This window comes from Cyclopterus lumpus, chromosome 16 (assembly GCF_009769545.1).
Source record: "Cyclopterus lumpus isolate fCycLum1 chromosome 16, fCycLum1.pri, whole genome shotgun sequence".
In the NCBI taxonomy this organism is placed as follows: Eukaryota; Metazoa; Chordata; class Actinopteri; order Perciformes; family Cyclopteridae; genus Cyclopterus; species Cyclopterus lumpus.
Window position 1 is genome coordinate 10,256,862 of NC_046981.1, and position 25,062 is coordinate 10,281,923.

General features: G+C 40.9%; 2 protein-coding genes across 5 annotated transcripts; one reads left to right on the forward strand and one right to left on the reverse strand.

The window, feature by feature from the left end:
* Positions 1-387: 387 nt before the first annotated feature.
* Positions 388-20,913, forward strand: crot (carnitine O-octanoyltransferase). Of its 4 annotated transcripts, XR_004611196.1 has the most exons (20): positions 388-520; positions 1,379-1,506; positions 3,074-3,198; positions 3,303-3,484; positions 3,601-3,725; positions 3,817-3,925; positions 4,765-4,858; positions 4,992-5,117; positions 5,229-5,330; positions 5,479-5,562; positions 5,655-5,762; positions 5,866-5,996; positions 6,076-6,199; positions 6,294-6,372; positions 7,093-7,186; positions 7,745-7,864; positions 8,589-8,744; positions 10,862-10,972; positions 11,073-11,203; positions 14,461-20,913. XR_004611196.1 is itself a non-coding variant. In XM_034553006.1 (17 exons), exons 2-17 carry the CDS (start codon positions 1,404-1,406, stop codon positions 8,707-8,709), a joined length of 1,827 nt encoding a protein of 608 aa, XP_034408897.1. In that variant the 5' UTR covers positions 388-520; positions 1,379-1,403; the 3' UTR covers positions 8,710-10,367. The 4 variants fall into 4 exon arrangements, 3 of the variants coding, with proteins under 3 accessions (XP_034408897.1, XP_034408898.1, XP_034408899.1); XM_034553006.1 differs by lacking the exons at positions 10,862-10,972; positions 11,073-11,203; positions 14,461-20,913 and having other exon boundaries at positions 8,589-10,367; XM_034553007.1 differs by lacking the exons at positions 7,745-7,864; positions 10,862-10,972; positions 11,073-11,203; positions 14,461-20,913 and having other exon boundaries at positions 8,589-10,367.
* Positions 10,826-23,662, reverse strand: abcb4 (ATP-binding cassette, sub-family B (MDR/TAP), member 4). Its single transcript, XM_034553012.1, is given in 28 exon segments — positions 10,826-11,032; positions 11,746-11,892; positions 12,178-12,384; positions 12,868-13,065; positions 13,163-13,319; positions 13,989-14,129; positions 14,262-14,362; positions 14,453-14,656; positions 14,765-14,848; positions 15,161-15,238; positions 15,463-15,567; positions 15,683-15,829; positions 16,561-16,749; positions 16,895-17,056; positions 17,500-17,670; positions 17,762-17,965; positions 18,591-18,716; positions 18,804-18,914; positions 19,975-20,088; positions 20,196-20,367; positions 20,927-21,051; positions 21,217-21,388; positions 21,775-21,966; positions 22,093-22,141; positions 22,229-22,391; positions 23,118-23,187; positions 23,341-23,462; positions 23,570-23,662. Coding segments are annotated over 27 exon segments (3,861 nt in total). The 5' UTR covers positions 23,406-23,462; positions 23,570-23,662.
* Between the last annotated feature and the right edge of the window lie 1,400 nt (positions 23,663-25,062).

Here is a 25,062-nt window from a genome sequence, read left to right on the forward strand (position 1 = left end):
TAGAGGAAGTTTAACCGTGTCATTGACCAGGCAACATTCTTCTGCACCTTCATTACTTTCATAAATATTTTCCAATAATTATAAATGTACCCTTTTGTGGTTTAGTTTTCTCGTGTCATTGTCTCCATTCCGGTCATTGGCCTCACTTTCCCTGTTCCCCTGTTACAGATCAAATGGCCTCTCTTTCCACATTCTTTCAGGAATGTCCAAGGACGATGACACGTCAGCCTACGTTACACTTGCAAAGGAAGTCATCAGCAAATATGGCATGTAAGGCTTGCAATAAACTGAAGAGGCTAAATTAATGCAAGAATGACAAAATATCGACCATCTCAACAACTGAAGAAATGTTGTTATCTCTATAACAAGTATCCTTCTGCTTTCAGATCGCACCCGCACATGCGCAGTGCGATCTCCGGTGTTCGGGAACAGTGCGGTGAGGGAAAGTGGGGTAAAGGTAGCCGGACAACTCCACCTGCGCGTGGAGGCAGGAAGATCAAATCAACACGTCATTAATAAGGTTAGTATTTTGATGCAGTGCGTTGGAAAGCTAGGATCATCGTTTTTACATCAAGTTGACTCTATTTGACGTGAGGTTGCATGTCCAACATTGTTGTTGACAAGCAGAGTGACTGGTTCGCCACTATTATTAACGCCGTAGCTGACTGTAAACCAATAAGTTCGTCTCAACCGTGTTATGCTCGTTAAAACTCTGAAATCTACTGTTTTCAGCAAGCAGGTGCGTGACGTCAGGCTGTGTCTCTGACGTGAGGGCTTTAAGCCGAGTTACAACAACAATGGTTGAGTCCTGTGAAAGGAGTTTAAGACTCAACGTTAACTTCGATCACGTGACCAATACAGCCTCGTAACCCGTTACGGCTACTTACTCTTCAACATTATAACTGTTGTAACCTAACCGTCAGAGGGATAAATAACGGTAACCGGGAATGCTAAATGCTAAACAGACTGCAGTGGCACTCACAGCTCCTGTCCAGTGTGTATCTAGTCTGGTCGGCTGGTCCACACGCGACCCCTGAGAACGTGTTGACCAGCCTGTCGGACTAGGTTGAGCAGTACTTCTCTGATCGGGGACTGTATGATGTATGATTTGGTGTAAATCTGTATGAATGGCCTTAATAAAGAATGACTACAGATAAATATGTCTGTAGATGTATAGACACAACAAATATTGGCCTATCTATCGTACAATTTACACAGTAAATATTGTCGGTGTTTTCAAAGAAACATTAGTTTTACTCTTCAGAATAAATAGTTCCATAGAACTAAAATTACTGCTTTTTTATTTTAAATGTCCTGTCTATGTTAAAAATCTGATTTAGGACAAGATTATTAAATTTTTTTGTTTTTGTGTGTCCAGTCTGAACTCCTTGCAGGAAGAAGAAATGGCTAATAATTTGTCAGAGCGGACCTTCCAGTACCAAAGCAGCCTGCCACCCTTGCCTGTCCCGTCACTAGAGAAGAGCCTTTCGAAGTACCTGAATGCAGGTCGGATAGTAACTTTGAACAACCGGACGAGTAACAAGTTCTGTTTAAGATCTTGTAAACATTCCCTTTTCTTTTTCTTCCTCCTCCTTTCTCCTCTCTATTGATGATGTATCACTCCTTTTTGTTTTTGACCAATTGGCTTGCACATTTGTCAAAAACAGAGAACCACCTTCCCACTCTACTCTTTAGTGTATGGCCCAATCCCAAACTCCACCGTTATGGACTCACAGACTTTGAGGCGCACTCCCGCTAAGTCCGTGAGGCTTTACTTCTGTCCTACTGTCAAATCGTCAAGTGTTGAGGGCTCTCTGGCAGACATTTTGAGCCCTTTTAAACCCTTTCCGTAAGTCAGCATTAGATGTAGACTTTGGTCAAGGGAATTACCCGCAATTCATCGATATGTGAGGTTAAACACACAGTTACCAGTGGAAGCATGGAGACGTAAAAGAAGATAAACAAAGAGGACGGCACATGGGTGTTCAGCAAGCAGAGACTATATATATACTGTATGTATATATATATATATATATATATATATATATATATATATATATATATATGGAAGATGTAAAGTACAAAATATAATAACCACACTTGGACACTATCTTTTGACGTTGTCGTGGTAACGTGATGTGTTGCAGCAAAGTGTTGTCCCATTCTTATTTACACCATTTCAAGCCCTAACAGCCTCTCACACTCAACATTTAACAGGTGATGTCAGTAAGTCCCTGAGGGTTCAGGGTTTGAGGCCTTAGGGGGGACATTGGGATTGGGCCTCACACAACATAGGTGTGCAAGCTACTGCTGACAATGACCTAGGTATTGGTCGCAAGGCATTGGTCATTTTTAATACACATTGCTATATAAAATATTGGCATTTTAATTTAGCATAAATGCCACAGTGTGCCTGGGATTATTTTTTTAAGCATACTTTCATTTGACATTTTTTTGGTCTATATTCCACCCATGCAATATGCCCTTTTACAAGATGAAATACGCTAACTCTTCAACATGGCCTCCATTGCTCACTGCTGCTACTGCTATTTGATCATCTGGGGATGAATAAAGTATATATAATCTAATCTAATCTAATTGGTATTAAATATAAACATTTAATAGTGTGAGTAGTGTTAATCTGAAATGTGGCCCTTAAGCGCTGCAAAGCCTTCATCTTTGGTTTTGAACTAGTTCCTGGTGGATTTAGACAATAGTTAGTTAAGAAAATGCTCCCACTGAATCCCACTCAAAAATATAGCAAACGAAAGTTTTGGAAAGTGAATAGGTGCATTAATATTTTAATTAGAACATACCATCAATACTGGAATTCAATGTAGGCCATGACATTCATCACTATACCTCCGTTTTTTGTAATAGCAAACACAAGTTTTATTTTGGTTGTGTTTGGATGGTTGTGTATTTCATTTGAACTGTATGTGTAAGCATTTTGTACATTTGTGCAAGCTGAATTCAATCCACAGCTTTTACAACAGAAAATGCTTAATGTTCACAATGACCTGCAGCTGGTTCTCTTTCTTGACTCATTTTGTGTTGCCATGTTTTCCATCAGTTCAACCATTTGCATCTGAGGAAGACTTTAAGGCTACAGTGGACATTGTGAGGAAATTTCAAGAGGGTGTTGGCAAAGAGCTGCACCAGAAACTACTGCAAAGAGCCAAGACAAAGAAGAACTGGGTGTGTAATGGAGCGTTAAGTGCCTTGTTTTGGGGTTACAAGGCACTGATCATGGAGTTGGGGATGTTTTACTTAGTTAACTTTTTTTATTTTTTATTCTTTAGCTGGAAGAATGGTGGTTAGACACTGCATATCTAGAGGTCCGCATACCCTCTCAGCTGAATGTGAACGTTGCCGGCCCGGGGCCTTACCTGGAGCACTGCTGGCCCCCTGAAGAGGGAACTCAACTGCAGAGGGCCAGTATTAGCACATGGCATGCACTACAGTACTGGAACCTCATCCGCACGTAAGACACATCTTTACAAGTTTTTGTGGTGCGTTAAGTAGAAGCTCCTCTATTTTTTACATGAAGTCAGGTATATATGTAATGTGTTTTTTTTTTTTTTTGCTTGCATATTTTAGGGAAAGGCTGCATCCCCAGAAATCTGGCAAAATACCATTAGATATGGACCAGTTCAGAATGCTGTTCAGCACCTGCAAAGTACCTGGAGTAAAGAAGGACACCATTCGTAACTACTTCAAGACGGGTAGAATAATCTTGGTTCTTATCTCTTACCTTCAGACCCACCTGCATACTCTGACAGATCACCGTTGTGTACATTTTATGCTGTGCCACAGAGCGTGAGGGTCCATGCCCCTCCCATTTAGTAGTGATCTGTCGTGGAAGGATCTTCACATTTGACGCAGTCTGTGATGGACAAATCCTCACTCCTCCAGAACTACTGAGGTAGTGATATACACAAGTACACACACCACTCAAAAGAATCATCTTCCTGTTTAAGGGTTGTGCCAAGTCATGTTGCTAATTTAACTTTTGAAAACATGGAGGAATGTTTTATATCTTACCACCAAGTTTGAAAGAATTGCATAATTCCATTAATGAACAGTATCTTAGGGGAGCAGACGTTCATTGCTTTTCATTATGCTAACATGTCTCCTCGCCTCCCTCTCTTGCATCTTAATTCCTCCCAGGGAGGATGTGAGAGTAAGCAAGTAAGAGACATGAGAACGGAGGAGCCGAAGCTGCCAAATGAGAAATCCTTGCTTACGTAGCTTCAGTTTTCAGCTATGTCAGTTGCTTCAAACTGTGTCACACAAAAACGTATACATCACACTACTTGATAATAGACCTCTGTGTAGGTTACGCGTGTGTTTCCTCAATCTATGCTCCTTGCTCCTCATCTCCTTGAGGTGCATTTAAGGGATTGGGATCCTTCATGATGGCGGAGGCGGGCTCTCCATTTGAGTAACACGGCGCCTCATGTATCTATCTCGTGTCTTAGCTCCTCCCAACAGGGATGCGAGAGAGAGAGACACAAGAACATATTTTTAGCACAGCATCTTTAGCTGTCCTATAATATATAGAATAATCAAGTAACAGTTTTCAAGGAAAACACCTGTTGCGGCACCCCAGTATTTGACTGATAGCAATAACCCTCAACAGGCGGTACAAATTGTTTTATTACGAAAAGAACAGGTTCATTAAATATTCACTTAAATCCGTTAACTATTTTTCATTGGTTAGTCCATCTTTCAACTCTCTACGGCTTCTCTGTGTGTGTGTAGGCAGCTCAGCTATGTGAAAGAGTGCTGTGATGGAGAGCCAGAGGGAGACGGAGTGGCTGCTCTCACCTCAGAGGAGAGGACTCGTTGGGCGCTGGTAAGGGTCCTCAAGTTTGGAGACTTTGGTGAATAAGTTCTAAAACACATTATGGATATCATTTGTGAAAAAGTTCTCATAACACAAAAGCATACTTGAGGATCAGTACTGCCAGCATTTACACTCTCTGCAGGCCAGGGAGCATCTAATTAACATTGATCCACACAATGACACCATCCTGGAGACCATCCAGAGCAGCCTGTTCGTCATATCTCTGGATGAAACAAAACCCTACTCCACTCCAGAGAACTACACAAATGTACGAGCTGCACACAGTTTAATAACTAAAAATGTCATAACATAGTTCACTGTTTTCAAAAAGGAAAAGATTTGTGTGTCTAATTGTGTAACTTTGAAATTCTGAACACAGTTGACCGTGGAAGCCCTTACAGGCAATCCCACCATCCGCTGGGGTGACAAATCGTACAATTCACTCTCGTTCGCAGATGGCACTTTTGGAATCTCTTGTGATGTGAGTTTATATGTTTTGGATGTTCAGCCTGTATCACATGTTTTTAGATCAAGATGTTCACGATGCTCATCTTGGAAAGCAAAAAAATATCTTAAATTTAAAACAAAATTCTTAAGGAGTTGGAAATAATAAAAATATTGTTTTGCAGCATGCACCATATGATGGCATGGTACTGGTTTCTATGTGTTGGTATATGGACCAGCAAATCAAAGTTACAGAAGGCAAATGGAGGGTAAACATTGACTCCTTTTTATTCTCTACATCCATTTGAACAGTTTGAATGTATCTGTCCACTGTTCACACATAGATGTCTGTGCTTTGTAGGGCTCAGACACAGTCAGACCCGCACCCCGTCCTGAAGAGCTGGTGTTTACTGTCGACGAAAAAATCCTGAGTGACATCCGCCACGCCAAACAGCAATACCTGGAGTCGGTGAGCCAGTGCTTAACATTTAACTACAGTAAACAAAAAAGACTGATGCAAAATGTCCATAGTCACAGCTGTGTGGGTGTCCACTCTGTCGCTGGTTTTATAGACACAGGACCTGCAGATGGTGTGTTACGCCTTCACAGCATTTGGAAAAGCAGCCATCAAACAAAAGAAGTTGCATCCAGACACCTTTGTTCAACTAGCGAAGCAGTTGGCCTACCAGAAAATGCACAAAAGGTACAGACTGGTTTTAAATGCATTTACTGATGTTTGAAGTATGTGAGGTGAAAGGACTGTGTCTTCTTACCCTTCACAGGCCAGGAAGTTGTTATGAGACCGCAATGACTCGCATGTTCTACCACGGCAGGACGGAGACGATGCGACCCTGCACCCAGGAGGCTGTGAACTGGTGTAACGCCATGATGGACCCCACATGTGATGTGAGTGTGTGCATGTCTGTCCCTGCACTGTGGCGAAAAGAGGTGGAAGCAGTCTTTGCTTCTTTTACATGTTATATCAACATTTTCCTGCCAGGTTGATACCAAGAGGAAAGCCATGATGCTCGCCCTAGTTAAACACAACACACTGATGGCTGAAGCCGAGAAAGGAAAAGGTTAGCTCACTTTACAAACGTGTACTTGTGGGATATTCCTATATAGCATTGTTCTCATCAAACACAAACGCTCTCTAAAACAAAGTGGAAGATTAATTTTGAAGCTAGCATTTGGATTGCACTATTTACATCTTTCCATTTTTGCACTAATCAACAGTTGCTGTTGGTAGCGGTGGCTCAAATTGAACAATTTACCAAAAAAGCCAGTGAAGAAGAAGAAGAAGATTGCTCGAAAGCAAACATGGATGTACAAAATTATAAATAATAAAACAAATATGGAAGAAACTGCATTCAACACATGATGGGACCTAAAGGATGTCTACACGATTTCTAACGTATATTTAACAATGTGCAAAAAGTTTTACTAAATAATAAATTTCTTTGTATTTTTTTAATCAAAATATAATGATATTTTCTTCCTAAACACAATATAAAGTATGCTTACGTACGCTAGTACCAACCAATTTCAACCATTTATATCATGACATCCATCCATCAATTGATTTACAACCTTTAGAGACTAGGAAGGTGTGTGTAGAGCCACAGTCCTCTGTAGCTCCATATCACCATCCACTATTTAACAGTTCAATCAAATGCAAAAGCATTTTATTTAAATCCCCCTCAACTGAACACTGCTAAACTATTCTATTTCACTAGGAAACGCTCTCAGCACAGAAGCTAAAGACACTCTAATGTCTCATTTTGTGACATCGTTGCCAGGTTTTGACCGGCATCTTCTCGGGCTGTATCTGATTGCCAAAGAGGAGGGACGACCCACTCCAGAACTCTTCATGGACCCTCTCTATGCAAAGAGGTACTGTCTGCAAAGCTAATCAATGTTATTTTTTAACAGTGTGTCTCCACCATGGTCCATACATGTGGGTGTTAGTGTACCCTTTTCAAAGCATACAGTTAAATTGTCATAGCAGGAAAAGCACATGTGTAATTAAAGCATGTAGTTTTATTTAAAATGTGTTTATCTGTCATATACATGGTTGGGATTTGGGTATCGGCCGATACCAAAGTTGAACTAATAAGCTCTATGCCTCAATGTGGAGAAGTGAGTGCCATCAATGGTATGCATATTGAATTGAATTAATCGTCCTGATATGTTGATCCCTAATATCATTTATTTATTTGTTTCTTTTTAACTTCATGATTATTCTTCTCATTAGATTCCAATCTAATACTAGTGAAATATTTAAGATTTGACAGTGTTGGTTAGAAAATACTTCTTGATTTTGAAATTCTGATAACGGTTCTGTTTGATAAACTAAACTGCGACACAGAAATGATGAAGCGGACTCAAGACTAGATAGTAAATTGTTAGGGAGTTCTTTCTGTCTGCCTGTAACTGAGTCTTTTCCTGCAGTGGTGGTGGTGGTAACTTTGTGCTGTCTACCAGTCTGGTGGGCTACACTACCATTCTGGGGGCTGTGGCTCCCATGGTGCACCACGGCTATGGCTTCTTTTATCGTATCAGAGATGACAGGTGGGCAGACAAGACATCAGCATGTTTCCATAATGCTCTTCTTCTGAAAATCTGTGAATGATTCATGATGTTGAAAGTTAAATTTTGGGATGTCAGCTTTCTTGTTGATTTTGCTTTTGATAGCCCCGACACTCAATAATTAACTAACTATAACAACTAGAACTAAACACACAAAATGGCGTGACGCTTTCCTTTTTCTCCAGTGCTCTATGAATTGAATGAATGATTGTTTTTTTCTATAAAGGCTGACCGAATAAGTCAACCGGTTAACGCGTCGATTCTGAATTGAAACATTTTCAATACTCATTTGTCTCCTATCTGCTCTTTAATTCCCCTGAGAGCGACATACATGTCACCACACACACTTACCCGGAGCTCGCCACGGTGCATCCTGCCTGAACAGCTCAATATGTTACATTTATATGTAGACTATAAATTAATCTAATATATATTAATCTAATATATCTGCATGTGCAACCAGAAAACAATTATGTTCTCGTTGATTTCCGTTGAATTGTAACTACAAAATGTTACATCCTTTTGGGCAGTTAAAACAAAGTCAATTTACAAACGGCTTCTGGTCAAGCCAAAATCAAAGCAGAAATGGTAATAATATCCATCAGTGTCAGTCAACTGTGCAAGTTAATTTCAAGTTGAAGTAAAATTGTGTGTAACTTCCCTGCAGTTTCAGAAATCATATCCACACGTCTTTTTTTCCCTCCAGGATCGTGGTCTCAATCTCAGCGTGGAAATCTTGCCGTGAGACGGATGCTGCGTCACTGTTCAACAACTTCAGTAGCTCCTTACATGAGATGCTCGTCCTGGCCACCACATCTCAGTTATAATGTCATGTTTGTTCCCAGCAAAGATCAATGCAAAGGTACAGAATCGGTACTGTGAAGTGATTTCCTTTGACTGTCAACCTTAGATTCGTCTGTCAATATATAATTAATTTGTCTTTGAGTGGTGAAAATCTAAAGACATGTGTGACAGTACTGAGCTATTAAAGTTGTACTGAAATTGAAAAAAATATTTCTTTCCTAAGAAATCAGATATATTTGTGTTTGTTTTGCATTTGGGGGCGACTATGGGTCAGTGGTTAGCATGCCCGTCTTTCAATCAAGGGGTTGGCAGTTCAATCCCCGCCCTAGTTAAGACACTTAACCCTGCATTGCTCCCCGTAGCTGTGTCTACGGTGTATAATGTAAAGTGTCTTTGAGTATCTTGAAAAGCGCTATATAAATTAAATGGATTATTATTATTATTATTTGGCCTCATACAACAAAATCATACTTAACAAAAAGAAGCCATGTAGGTGTTGTATAGTGATAGAGGCTGAGCACATAAAGGTAATGGTTAGCTTTTAGCTGTCCTTTTTTACAGTTAGTACTCCCTCCGTTACTCTGTGACTGTACGTTAGTTTATTTGAATAGTGGCGACTGTGGCTCAGCGGTGAGCAGGGTCATCCTTCAATTAGAGGATCGGTGGTTCGATTCCCGGCTCCGCTAGCCCATGTCGATGTGTCCTTGGGCAAGACACTTCACCCCTAATTGCTCCCTTAGCTGTGCCTGCAGTGTATCAATGTTAGTTACATCTGATAGGTTGAATCTTAGCCCCTCCTATCAATGTATGGATGGGTGTGAATGGGTGAACGATGACAAGTAGTGTGAAAGCACTTTGAGTGGTCGGAAGACTAGAAAAGCGCTCTACAAGTACAAGACCATTTGAATTACAGGGTAACGCATGTAGGACAACCTCTTGCTGTGATCTTTGACGGCCGTATTTGCCACCACTATTTCACGATCCAGTCGGATAACTATGCTGGAAGTATCGTTACTACCATATTTTGCAAGCTTCCACTTTCCGAATTAAAATCCAGTTTGAATTTAAACTTGTTTTTAAATTAAGGATATTGTAAATGCTTCACCCTCTAAGAGTTGTTGGGTTAATTCCCGCACACATTTTCAGTCGTGATGATTTCCTTTACCCTTTGCACACGGCCCTGCGTTACGTCTGCACAGCCGTGTGACCATATTTCTGTCTCAATTAAACCATAATTTCCTCAGCTGCTGTAGTGGAGCCAGATGGGCCCACAGATCAGAGGGCTGTGCCTGAACTAATACAATATGTATTTACAATATCTAACAACTCACGTTGCCTTCCAATCTATTGCGGTGCTGCACATTGTTTTATGACTTCAGAGAAATGGTTGTCTTGCTGATTATTGCCTTTATAATTGGTCATTCCACCTTTTTATAGGGCCTGTACACAATGCAGCTGGCTTTTGTTTGTGTTCTCTGTCAAGTGAAAGATGGCTGAATGTTCACATTACTTTATATAAGGATGACCGCTGTAACCATAAAATAAACATAACAACTGTGATATTTCTTCCTTCCACAATCCCACTGCATTTAAAACTTTTGAAATTGCAAATGTGAATAAGAATGTACTTCCTTTTAAACGTCCAGATGAAATAAAAAATAAATACATTTATCTGATGAAACTAAATGTATGTGATTTTGGAAATGTAGAGGTTGACAAATAAAGTTGAACGATTTCCACCTGTTTCAATAACTGAATATAAAACTTTAATAGTTGCATATAGAAACATTCTACAAAAAGGTTAGTAATTCTTGCAAATGTGGGACCTAAATGGTATGTGTGGGTTAAACTGATCGGACATTAACTGTCCAAAATGTGTCCAAATTCATATACTGTAGAACATAACTATTGAAACATGTGCTTCTCCTGCTGTCACATGTCAAAGTACCTTCTGTGAAAAAGGTCCATAAAAGTGACAACTAAGGACTAAAAGGTGACTTGTCTGATCTGATCATAACCAAACTATGTGACTCAAAGAGGCACAGCTGTCCGATGGCTGAAGATGGGAAGGGAAACATGAATACCTCTGGAAACAAAGAAATGTAAAACAATAGGTGTAGTATTGCTCTTTGTGTACTCTTATTTCCTCTAATGACCCATCTGTTTGTTGACCAGCATGTGGTAGACTCCCTTTTGGGCCAGCAGCTGTTGATGTGTCCCCAGCTCGATCACCCCTCCTCCACTGAAAACAGCGATGCGGTCTGCATTTTGGATGGTGGACAGACGGTGAGCCACGATGATACACGTCCGGCCCTTACTGGCCTCGTCCAGCGCCTCCTGCACCACCTGGAAAAATGACAACACTGACCTCACATGTACATTGCAGCACATCACTCGCTTTTTGGAGAAGGTGATTGGCTACAATCAGCTGTCCCTCCAGAACCTGTAGTCCTCCAGGACCCTGAGCCGCCCAGGAAAGATGGTGGCTGACCACCCTCTACGGGCCATCATTAACAGGTACTTCCTGCCTCATCAACAAGGCCCAGGACCCCCACTGACATGGACTCTTCTGATGAGGGAGGATGCATGAATTCATTTTCATTTTGATTAATTTTCACTAAATTTCCAATGAGCACCGAGTCCACTTTGTGTTCACGCCAACACTGTTATTAAACTGTGAGTGTGTATACGTTTCTAATCTCCGGTTTGATTTGTATGGTTATTTCTATCTTATTCTTTGGAATCAGTGTCGGTTGATAACCTTATTTTATGGAGGAAAAATAAATATCAGAGCTTATCTATATTGTTCCGATTTTATAATCAGATTAAAAGATCTAATTTAACAATGTAACTAACTGACAGTTCAAAACTATTTCAACAGCTCATTTTCCGTTCAGTACTTTTGAAATGAGATTTTTAATTTAAGTACAATTTCAGTAAAATAGCTTTATTTTTCTCTTGTCATATTCTTGTTCATTGGTCCTAGTTCTAGTGTCATTAGTAGGAAGGATTTATTTAGCACCTGCTGACTCTTTTTAGGCCCCTCCCCCAACACTCACCTTCTCACTCTCAGTGTCGAGTGCAGATGTGGCCTCGTCCAGGAGCAACACTTTGGGGTTGCGGAGGATGGCTCGGGCGATGGCTATACGCTGCTTCTGGCCACCTGACAGCTGAGTTCCTTTATCACCTGCCTGAGTGTCGTACTTCTACTCAAACAAACAATGAAATTAGATATTGAAAGATAGATATTTCTAAACCTGAGCAAATATAGCCCCAACTAGTTACCAGTAGAGCTGAGAACGTTTATTGTTTTGTTTGTTTAATCATCGCCACACTGACAGGCATCACATCCCAAGTGTCCCAGGAGATGAAGTTTGTGAGATGTTGTAAAGATTATAACTGTTCTCCATAAAAACGTCACACTGGACTTTTATTTCTGTCCATGTCATGACTGAGAACGGAGCATTGTTGAAACATAACAGCAGCTATACCTTTGGCAGGCTATCGATGAAGTTGTGAATGTTGGCTGCTTTAGCAGCTTCCTGAATCTCCGCCATGGTTGCGGTGCGGCTGTTGTCTCCATAGGCGATGTTTTCACTCAAGGTGCAGTCGAACAGCACAGGCTCCTGGGATACGATGCCGATTTGAGACCTCAACCACTGGATGTTCAGCTTTTTTGCATTTATGTTGTCAACCAGCTGAAGAAGAAAATGTTAGCAATAATTATTGTCGAAAGCACAAGTCGGATTTGATGTCTAATACATCCAATAATTGTCTATTTGGCTCCTAAATACTCCAACAGCTAAATGTGTCTGTGTGACAATTAGTTCTGAGCAGGTAATGTGCAGTGGGGGAGCTGGATAATAATGATCTGTGTTAGTTTAAAAAACTCTTGTGCATCACTTGAAAATAATTAGACATATAATTTGTTTTATATAATACCAATAAATATAGTTTTCTCTCAGAAGACAGTCACCAAACAAGAATCCCATCAAGATAAAATGGTTTGTGCAGTAAATATATAAACACACATGCTACACAGAACTGAAACAGTCTCAAGGTCCCTGACTCATCACCAAAGTGCCGTCAAGCAGCCATAAACGCGTTGGCCGGCTAACCATTAGCCAGCTGGCAGTAGGTGAGAGTGTTATTCAGCCACAGCGTGTGTTTTATCATCTCACCACTCTCCCCTCTCTGGGATCGTAGAACCTCTCCAGCAGCTGGATGGTGGTGCTCTTTCCACAGCCGCTGCTCCCCACCAAGGCCAAAGTCTCTCCCTTGGTCACCTTGAGATTCAGCCCTTGGAGGATGGGCACATCAGGGCGTGACGGGTAGTTAAAAAAAACACCGTCGAAGTGCACGTTGCCCTCGAATTTGTCCTGGTGGTTTCGAGCGATAACACAGAAGAGTGATATGTTAGCTTGTGTGTAAAAAGCGGCTCCATCAACTTTGTGCGTGGTGCTGTGTGTGACCTACTGGTGACTCCCCCTCCTGCGAGAGATTGTCGATGGCGGACTTTTTGTGCAGCAGCATCATGAGGTGGGAAGCTGAGAGTTTGGCCTTCGCATAGTTTGGAGCGAAGGAGTTGGCCTCTCCGAGAGCCATGGCACCGTACAGTATAGCAGAAATGACACTGGGAGAGAATGTCAAGTGCTTATTAGTGATATCTTTCACATTTAAGAGTGTTAAGGGGAAATTAATTGACTCTTATATTTTAGTAACCTAACTTTAATTTACATCACTGTGATATTGAATGAAATATTTACTGTTAAAATCTTCTTTTTTTTATGATTGCAGAATTAAATCTAATAGACAGTAAACGGTGACTTGGGCATCACTTTAAATACATTTCCTAAATATATTTCCATATTTCAGTCTGACTGAGTGTCTTTGGAAACCTTGGGTTCTTGGAAAGAATCAAATATAAATCTGAAGATGTACAATGCTTGTGTGTTGTAGAAATGAGTTAATATGTATGCATTTTCTGGTTTTATGTTCAGAAGTGACCTTTGGACTTCCTCTTTGTGTAACAGGTAGACCATAAATGAAGACAGAGGTTGAGTTGCGTTGGCATTATTATAAAACAGGTGCCGGAGTCTTTTGGATCACCGAAGATATGCTGTGTCATCTTGAGTCACCTCATTCGCAGTAGCCTCTCACATACTTCAGGCCATACTAAAAGCCATATAGAAACGCTTCCCCTCTTTTGTAACCTGCGTGTGCACGCAAACAGTTCATCTTCTCTATCATAAACTCAATTTGAATCACCTGAGAGAAAAAGTCATGCTATCTGTTCACTCACAGGAATACTCCCTCAGCATTCATCATTCCTCTCACAATGAGCCAAGCTCCAAAGCGGAAACAGCCTGCGTAAGCAAAGTAGATCATGGCCTGGGTAATGGAGAAGGATAAACCATGCACATGGGCGTTTTTCTGAGAGTTCCTGTTCAGAAAGTGAGAGAAAGGTGGCATCAGAGAGGTCACTATTAAAATGAATAACATTTTATTAAAATAGATGTATAATATTAGTTAATATATCCCATGGAGAAGATGGATCTGGTTTAATGTCTCGTACTTGTATGGTACTTCAAGGTTTTCCTGATACAAAGACTCAAACTTGGGTTCTATGTTTAGAGAGACGACAGTACGGATATTTCCAATGGCCTCTGTAGCAATCTGTGAAGACAAACCATACAAACATTATATCTACTGTTTATCACAAAGAATGAGCATGTTACTTTGGCACATCTCATACTGATTCCCTACCTTTCCAGACTTCTCGAGCTCCTTCTTGTCCTGAGCGGCGTATCCGGTAAGCGCCCGCATCTCAAAAGTTGCAGCCGCTGCTACGACGGGCACCACAGCCAGGACGAGCAAGGTCAGCTGCCAGCCGTACACAAAGGAGATGACCACAGAGGTGCCCATGTTGGCTACGTTCTGGGCCAGCGTGGCCATACGTATTCCTGTGGCCTGAGCAGGCGTGAAAGATGGGAACAAAGAAAGTTACCAGAAGATTCATTGTTGTAGTCTTAGTATTTGGTGTGTGTATGTGTGTGTGTGACCGCTGTTGAGACTTACTCCTTGCACTTGGGCTGCGTCTGTGGCCAGTCTCGTAGTGAGCGCTCCAACACTGTTTTTGTGGTTGTCATACCAGCTGAGGTCCTACAAGAAAACAGGGAATGACATTTTCCATTTTCCATGAAAATAAATCCATCCATTATCTTTCAACCCAGCTGGCATTGGGCGAAGGCAGGGTACACCCTGGACAGGTTGCCAGACCCAGACCCACAGAGAACCCAGGAATCTAACCCCACACCTCTTGATGTGTGACATGCTGGCACCGTGCAGCAAAGAAGTTACATTTTTGAAAAATCATTAATATTAATTAATATTTATTAAGAATACAATTTCTGTCGAAACTCCGCCCCGACAGAGAGCTATCAGAGGAGAGGAGGGAGGCAAGGTTACACTTACCTGTCTCATCATGGACTTAAAGGCATCGCGTCTCAGTTTAAGGGTCAGCATCTCCCCAGATTTACCAAAACAGAAGCCCTGTTACACATTTTGGCAAATTTGCCAATTAGCTTCCTTGCAGGGAATTTACATGCAAATATTGATACCACTCTCATGTCTGTCCAGTAAGCATACAGCAACAGCCATAACACAGTTATGTATCTATGTAGTAGATTCTTCCCATCTAAGTATATTTCAAAAAAATATCAAGATCCTTTGAGGGCAATAAACACCCCCAGGAAATGAATATAGGTTGGTCGTACCTGTAGAAACATGGCGACGAAAGTTATAACTCCAATAACAATAAACATCATAGAAAAGAATTCAGATTTTTGCCTGATCACGTTTGGATCGGGTTCTGCAAATATCTGAGAGGAGAAAAAACAAACAGATAATCTCTAGCTTTCTACAACATCTGACAAATGCTGCATCATGAAGCTTTAAAATAACGTTTGTGTTACACAGATACAAGGAGTAACGTACAGTGATGATCTTGGAGAAGATGACAGCAAACAATGGTTGCATAGCTCCGTTGAAGATGGCACAGATGGTCCCGACCAAAATGTACGGCCACTCGTTACGGTTGAGGTGCATCAGTTGAGGGAACGACAGGAGGGGAACATTTTCATTCTACAGAAAGAGAGAGAAAGAGCTGAGCCACAACTCCTCAGGGAGATATTAACACAATTAGACTGTGGTCAACTGAATTTAGTAAGTAACGAGGGGAAAAGAGGGGTTAGGGAACAGAGGGGAGAGTGCCGAGCCATTAAAAATATCTTTACAACTGGGTTATTGTCTACATAGTTCAGAGGCAGGGGAAGGACCGACACTATAGGATCTGCTAAGGATGAGATCTGCCCCACACTGGGTTACTATCAAAGCTAATACACTGGACTAAGAAGGAGAGGCTAAATAGTAATCCTGGAATTGAGTCCCATTTCCTCTATTTATTTTGGCCACTGTTAATAATGTTTCCTAATTCTCGTTTTCTTATTTGAGATGAAATTGGATACAATTTTATCAAGTGTCATACAACGATATATCCTAACCAAGGGTTAGGGTTTGGAAAAGGGACACACCTGGGACCACCGTCCAGTTCAACACTACAACCCTGAATAGAAACTGTGAATGTGAGAGAACCTTGGCTACAGTGTTTAGTGTTAAAAGTTCAGTTTGTAACCAGAGACCCCTCCATACTTCATAACAGACATTTGGCAGGATTTTTCACAAATCATAATACATTGCCAGCATATAAGAAGACCAAATGCTTCCTGTCCCCTTGGACTATGAGAGTATATATTATTGTTTGCCCTGCATAGACGATGTTGCTCAAACCCCAAAGATGTTGGCCCACAGCTCACTTCGTCTATCCCGTAGTCCTTCAACTTTTGTTTCTCCTCTTTCTCTTCCTCCGAGGAAGCAAAGGAGGTGCTTCTTGTGGACTTCCTGTTGTGCACAGAGGACTGAGAACGGGTCTTGGCCAACGGGCTGTTCTTGTCCACAGAATGCTCCAGCGCCGTCTCCTCCGACTCTTCAACATTTTGAAAGGTCTGCGGCAGAGAGAGAGAGAGAGAGAGAGAGAGAGACGGGTGGGAACCCCAGAAATAAACAACATCAAGACCATTCTGAAATTACAAAGTTCCCCTTGAGTTCAATCCCAACCACTTGGTGTGTCATGTGTTTATGTGTGTCTACCTGCATGGTGACCAGTGTATGGTAGATTCCCTGTTCTTTCATCAGTTGACTGTGAGTCCCCAGCTCTACAACCTCCCCTTGCTTAAAGCCAGCGATGACGTCCACGCTTCGGATGGTTGAAAGGCGGTGGGCAACAATTATGGTGGTACGACCCTGCCGGACCTGCACAAAAAGATGTGTGTCCGAGTTGTTTTCCAGCTTACAAGGAGCTAAAATTGTAGATACATTTCATGAAGATAGATAAGTTAACATTTCCTCATTTAGTGATTAGTCTACGGATGTCTGAGGATCTCGTCAGACACATCAGCATGTACAAAAGTGATGATGCCATGTCGATCATCCTATTTTTGCGAGTTAGTATGCGAACACATGCTGAGTGTAAACACAAGTACAACTGAGGCTGACGGGAATGCCATTAGTTTTGTATGTTGTATGATTGAAAACCACAACGACTGGATTAAGTCTAATTTGAATTGCTGATGGTGCTAGTGGGAAAGTCAGTGTTTTGATTGGAGTTCTTAAAAATGTCTGCGTCAGTGTAAAAGTGCAAAGTGAGCTAAAGCTTTTGTGGATGAGGCAGAGCATGTGTTTGGGTGTATTTCTACCTTGTCGAGTGCATCTTGCACAATGGTCTCACTCTCAGCATCAAGAGCAGATGTGGCTTCGTCCAACAGGAGGATTTTGGGGTTGCGGACTAGAGCTCGAGCAATCGCAATCCTCTGCTTCTGTCCTCCACTCATTTGAGTCCCTCGGTCACCGACCATCGTCTCAAACTTCTGCTCAATGATAAGATTCTCAATATTAACAGGTGGTGGGCAGAGTTCTTGATACACAAAGAAGACGGGGGAGTCATAAATACAATCCTACATCAGGAAGGGCCATAATGAAGTTGTAAGCATTAGACTCCTTGGCAGCTTGCGTGATATCATACTGCGTCACGTCAGGTCGTCCGAATCTGATGTTCTCAGCGATGGTGGTGGCAAAGAGGATGGGCTCCTGGCTCACCACTCCAATCATGTCCCTCAGGTAGCGGACGTTAAGAGAACGGATGTCGTGACCGTCAATAGTCACCTAAAGTGCAGGAGTCAAACATATACAGCACTTAATCAAAAGTATAATCACAGCCATGAGTATTTGAAAACAGCACGGCCTCTGCTAAAAGAATAGTTTAACATTTTTGGAAATATCCTCATATTTTTTTCTTTGAGAGAGTTAGATGAGAAGCTTTGATACACCTCTCAAGTCGGATATAAAGCGGGGCACAGTCACTTCCTGGAGTTTCTGGAGGTTCCTGGAGTATATTACGACCAGAAACTGTATTTACAAATGCAGACGTCTTATTCGTTCATATTTACTGCATTTTAAGCAAGTTCCAAAACTCTCATTGTAGATTTCTTTCATATCAATGTAGACTTAAAGGAAATCAAGGCTGCTGTGAAAGCAGGAAAACAAGTGAGGAGTAGCCAGCAGTGACAAAGTGAATACAGGACTGGCAGTAAATGGGCAAAAAAACAACAAAAAACACTACTTACTTACATCTATATATTTATGTGACACCTGCTCTTATTGAATGACAGAATGTTATAGGAGTGCAATGCTAAATTGGTGGAGTACTCTCTCAAGTCTCAATTATAACAGAGTGGATATGGTGGCAATTGCTGAATAAATCCTTTGAATGAAGTAGTTTATCACTCACAGATCCTTCTTGAGGATCGTAGAACCTCTGCAGCAGCTGGATCGTGGTGCTTTTACCACAGCCGCTACTACCAACCAAGGCAATGTTCTGCCCACTCTCCACGCTCAGAGACAAGTTATTCAGTACCTACAAAATGATAACAAGGTCAGTTATGATATGGAGGTTAAAGTATGTATGTTTTAGAGTTCAGCAAACTGTCGAAGAAGGACATACTTTGATCTCCGGCCTTGAGGGGTAGCTGAAGTGGATGTTCTTGAACTCTATGTTTCCTGTAATGGAATCAGGCTTGAAGCCGGCCTCTGAATAGCTGTCGATTATCGGTTTCTGTTGAGACAAGTCTTAGTTTTAATTCCAAAAACTCAGCTCTCCAGTTATTTTGGCCACAGTTGGATAGAGAACCTGATTCTTATCAAAACCTCAAACAGACAATGGGAGGAAGGCTGCTAGCCCCCACAGCTCTTTGTATTTTCACTGCACACCGCTTTTCTCCCTCAAAGGTTGAGCTCTGTGATTTGAGAAAGAATGAGACTGTTTTATGTCCCCCTTTGAGGCCTCACACTTCTGTGTTTTAGACGAGACAGTATACACTAGAAACTATAAAGCACCTTTTTAGATCAGACATCACAAACTGCTTTGCAATAAAAGACACGATAAAATAAAAAAAATTTCTTCAGACATTGATAACATCACACTAGCTGTATGGATCGCCACCATTCAAACTGTATTTGAAACATCCATCTCCATTCATTCAATTACAATTCAAACTGTGAAGAAAGTCCTTACCAATCTCTTATAATGTTTAATCAATCTGCACATTTTTCAACAGTCCTCTGTAGCTGCATATCGTGCTAAACTCTTAGCCCGAATGGGTAAATGATTAGCTAGCCCTAGTGGGCAGGTGGAACCTTTCATGGTAACCCCTGCTATCATTGTATGAATGGGTGTGAATGGGTGAATGATGACATGTAGTGTAAATGCGCTTTGAGTGGTCGGAAGACTAGAAAAGCGCTAAATATAAGTAGAGTCAAATTATCTTAATCAAAGTCATGCCATGACAATGAAGCTGCTGTACGTGTTTGATTTTGGTACAATATTTGTAAAACATATTGAACCTCATGGTACATTCACAGTTAGTTCACGGTGAGGAGAGCCACAACTGTGCAATATCAACCAGATGACCTGACAGCAGGTGCTCCAATTAGAGCAAAATCCAACATATCTGACTCCAAATTGTCGGCTGCATGAAAGCAGCTCCCCAGAGTGCCAGATTACAACGGTGCATGTTGAGTAATATAAACTGACAACTGTCCAGCAGCAATAAGAGCTAAAAAAAACCATTTAGTTTCAACATGTGTGCTTTGGGGAAGAAGGTTGCATCGCTTACATGATCAATAATGCTGTACACTTTATGTGCAGCTCCTCGGGCACTTGAAAAGGTCTCGATGTTAGGAGAGGCCTGTCCCAGAGTGAACGCTCCAATAAGCACAACGAAGAACACCTGAAGAGACACAAGCCAATGTTAGCGACAGCAACCTTTTCTTTCAGTCTGCCTTATGTTCAACGGGAAGTGATTTAAAGACATTGTGTCTTAATATGTATACTCACAGTGAGTACAGTTCCAATGGTGTATTCATTGCTAAGGATGAGTGTACTTCCGTACCAGAAGGCTAGAGCGTAGGCCAGGTAGATCATCAGGAAGTTGAAGCCAAAAGCAAAATTGGCATATGTCGCCTTCTTTATTCCCACGTTCTTTGCATCCTCCAAGTTCTTAATATATCTGTGGTGCAAGACACGAATAGACACAAGCACGAGTGCTAGTTCAACAGAAAGCACATTTAAATATAAATTAGATTCCAATGACATCCTAGCAGCAGCAGTCAAAAGCACTAATCTAATTCTATGGGTTTCTGGATGGGTTTTATCCAGTTATAGCTTTTGTGGAGGCTATTTCTTGGACTTTATGAACCAAGATTTATTTGCCCTGCGTTGATATTTAGCTTGAATATAATTGTTTTTTTTTACTTTCCATCAGATTAGCTCAGCATTAAAATATAAGGGCAACACTTTGGATTTGGATATTCCAGCCTGATATTTATATTGATACTATTATAGAATAGTATCAATATAATTATCAGGCTGGAATATCCAATTCCAAAGTGTAGACCCCACAAACAATATAATTATCATACTATCTTTACTATTTGTTTAAAACACCTGTTATGTGGATTTGACATTGTTTGTGGATCACATGGAGTTCTGTCTTGTTGTATAACATGTACAATGCAAATAAAGTTGTATTATATTATATAAATATATAATCGTATAATTGTAGATACCTCTTGATTTCTCTTTCTTGACCACTGAAGGCAAACACTGTCCTGATAGCAGAGATTACCTCTGATGCCACAGCTCCAGCTTTGGCATAAGCAGCCTGCTCTTTAGAAGTGAAAGTCGCGAGAAACTATTCAGACAAGGGAACAGACATATTGTTATTAACGATACCTGCAGGGGGGCTGTGTACTGTGATAGACATATGGATAGCAAGAGAAAGGCGGAAAGATGGAACAAACACAAAGAGAAAGTGAACTTTAAAAGAGCAACACAAAGATGACGGAGAGAAGTTTACCTTTGAGAAAATTCCAGCCGAAAGGGCAAGTGCAGGGCTCACAGCCAGGATGACCAGAGTGAGTTTCCAGCCTTTGCTGAAGCCGATGATGAAGGATGCGAGGAAGGTGCTTACGGCCTGAATAAGCTTCCCAGCCTTGTCACCAATACCCTCTTGGATCTTATAGACATCACTGTGCATGCAAATATAATCCACATGTTCACCACACATATGTATTACGAATGAAATAAAAATGTGAAAACTGTGAAGACTTCAATGTTTATATTTTGATAATCATTCATTGTTTGATTGTTATTTAATTGTTGTTGTTTTTCTAAGGAATAACATCTCAAAAGGGGACCGTTTCCTTCTTTTCAATTTGACTCTCCTATGTCTTCTATGATAGTATATTGAATATCTTGTGGTTCGATTGTTAAATATGTGATGCACATGTTTCACTTACATAAAGAACATATGTTGAATCCAATATTTGAGAAATTGATATTATTTTTTAAAAGGTCTGCTTGACAATGATGTGGCTGCATATGAAACAGAGTGTGTTACTTGTTTGTTACTTACTCTGTGAGACGTGTGTTGAGCTCTCCTGTTTCAGAGACATCGAACCAGCCGATGTCCTGCTTCATGATGCAGTGGAAGAACAGCTTGCGGATGCGTTTTGTCTGCCGCCCGGCCGACAGGGTCCAGAAGGCCACCTGCCCATAGGCGACCACCAGCACGACAAAACCCAATATGGAGTAGGAAATGGCATATCTGGAATAAGAGAAGTACTGTGACACATTGACTTTAAAACTTCTGCTCAGACTTGAAGAAAATGTGACGTATTTTCACCCGACAACAAGCACTTGCTCTGTTTATGCTGATCATATAAAGTCTTACTGTGTCATGTCTGCCTCTAAGGTGCTGTTTCTTGGTATGTAGGTGACATCTACAGACACAAGGTAATAAACAACATTGTTCAATGGTGTTTTGTCTCATCATCATACCACCCCAATGGATGTAACTGGAAACTCACTGGTGTTGTTGGAGTGGATTTGTCCCCCAGGGGAGGTATTTACAAGGCTGTCTGTCATGTCCCCAAACACAATGCACATGAGAGGAAGCATTACTCCGTTGACGATGGCACAGAACATCCCTGCCAGGATCATGACAATGTCCAAGCCTTTTGCAAACCTAAACTTCACTCATACGAAGGAGTGTAGTTTAGGAAAGACGAACAACAGAACCATAGAAGTTAGTATCTGCTGCTCGTGATCATTTGTGGGGTGTAAAAAAAAAAGAAAGTTAATTATGCAATCAGAAGGGGGAAGACTTGCAACTCTAAGCTGTTATTATATTCTCACAGCAGGGGACAAGCGGAGTCAAACCCAAACAAAAGGAGGATGTGCCGCACTCTCGTCCTCTCAGTGTCTCCTCCCCTTACTTCACAAACTCACACAAACCTTTACGCACACATGCTTGTATGATCATACCACATACAGCATTACTTTATTAAACTTTAGGCTGATTTCAAAGACATTCAATTACATTTATAAACAGTAACTTCCCTGGAAAATGTCCACAGTATATATTAATAATTAACATGTTACTTAGAGATGAAAGAACATTCTCCCCATGGCTCCTATCACCCGAATAGAGCTGGGTTGGTATAATGTGTATGATGTTATATTTCCCTGTTTGTAGCCAACTTGGAAATGCAACTTTTTAAATTTGCTGCCCATCTTGACCAGGACTCCCTGTTGTATCTCGATGGGACCTTTCTGATTAAATATATGATGGCTAGAAACTGGAGAAAGAATATAACTGTCAAAAGAATAAAATAAAGCTACATTCTGCTTCAAAATAATAACTAATTTAAGCGTGGTTCTGACAGAAGGATTTCACAGTGTGATGATTGAGCTTACCACGCCAATGGGGCCAACCATGGGAATCTTTGTCTTTTTTTCTTTCTCCTTTTTATTGTCCTTGCTTTCACTGTAAAATATAAAAAAGCATGATGCATGAATATTTTCTCAAGAGAATAACCGAGACACCTGTTAAGGTTTGAGCCCCATATGGGTTGACGCTGTTTTAAATAAACATCGCACTTGATGTTTTAGTCGGCGAAAGAGAGAATTTAAAGCGTACCTTATATATCCTTTTTGTTCGTGATTGGCTGCAGCCAACTTGTCCTTTTCGTCTTTCACATCCATGTCCGGTTGTTGTCTAAAGACTCACGTCTCAATCTAACCTACTTTATACGATCCTCTCTGGGAGGAAATAAAAAACAAACGTTAAATCACCAACATGCTTTAAAGCTATATAGACTGTATCGTGTCACTGCAGAAGTAGTCTCACGCGTAAAAGTACACCTTACTGTTGTCCCAGAAGCACCTCATACGTCACACGAGCGCCTCTCCAGCCCCACGTCCTCTCTCCGCTCCCGACTGCCTCGCGCTCACCGTTATGCTGCAGGCTGATATACTGTACATAGCCTCTCCCATAAAGCTTCAGGCTTACAAGGTGGAATTTTGAATTTGTTTTAGCTCATTAGCTCATTTGTCCGCTGACAATCGAGGACATTATGGAAAGTAATTGCCTGTCATATTGTATATTTTCATAAAGGACGGGTTACGCGATGAGGGGAAACACGTTTAAGGTCGTTTTGTTGGCGAGAGGTAGGGGATAAGTATGATATGGCTAACTCTCTCTACTAACCTCTCAAATAGGTTAGAGAGAATTTACTCATGCACCGATCCGGATCATCATAACAATATCTAACTTGCGCTATGATTTAGTCCCATTTACAGTAGGCCTATATGTCAGTGGTTCTCAAACTTTTTGTTGTCGCGTCCCACTTCGGAGGAAGAAACATGTTCGTGCCCCACCGCCCCAACAAAATTGTAACTAAATGGTCCATGCTGAATTTTTATTGAAATAACAACTTTTTGTGACTCGTCCATCTGTGCTTTTTCAAATAATAGAATAAAGAAAATTGCAATCAATTTGAATTAAACCAGATTTGCTCCATCAGACAAAAACAAATAAAAAGTGCAATCACGTTGTTAGAACAATGCAAATAAAGATGCGCAAAAAAGAACTAATATTTGGCAAATAGCTTATTGTGGCTGCAATTTACATTTTTGGCACTGAATATATTTTCAGGATAATAACAATAAAGTGCAACCTGTGAAAAACTAAACAAAACAAGTTCAAATATTTGGCAATAAAGAGTTTTACTGAGTTTTACACTAAATATCTTTAAAAAACAATAACGTGCAACCGGTGCAAAACAAAATGAGTGCATATATGTGTGAGCCATCAAGTTGTATCAGTATTAGTTCAAATTCATGCAGATTATCAAGGAATCAATATTCCCTTGATCATGTCTCCTGTCCCACATCTCCAGCTTCAGAGTGAAACCGCTGATCTTGTCAGCTGAGGAAGGTGCTGCTCTCTGCCTTGAAGATGAACATTTAATTCATTCAGCTTTCCAAATATGTCACTGAGAGAGGCCAATTTCATTAGAAAGTATTCATCAGCAAATTAATAATTATAATTGAATTAATAAATTTGACTCCAAAAAGTATATGCATGTGTAACGTTACAAAGATAAAATAAATGATGAACTGAGTCCACCTCCTCTTTGCAGAATAACATGTGTATGGATAATAAGTGTACAATTTCAATTGTACTGTCCTGTGGTATGACATATGTCATGCATGAGACGGATGTTTAATGTCTCTGAGCTCAAAGACTCGCGACAACAGGCACTTTCAGGGGTCTTGTTTGTATGAACATGTAGTTCACGGCTCATCTGTCTGGCTGCTAGCGCCTCTCTGTGTATGACAGTGTGTCCATTGCACATTG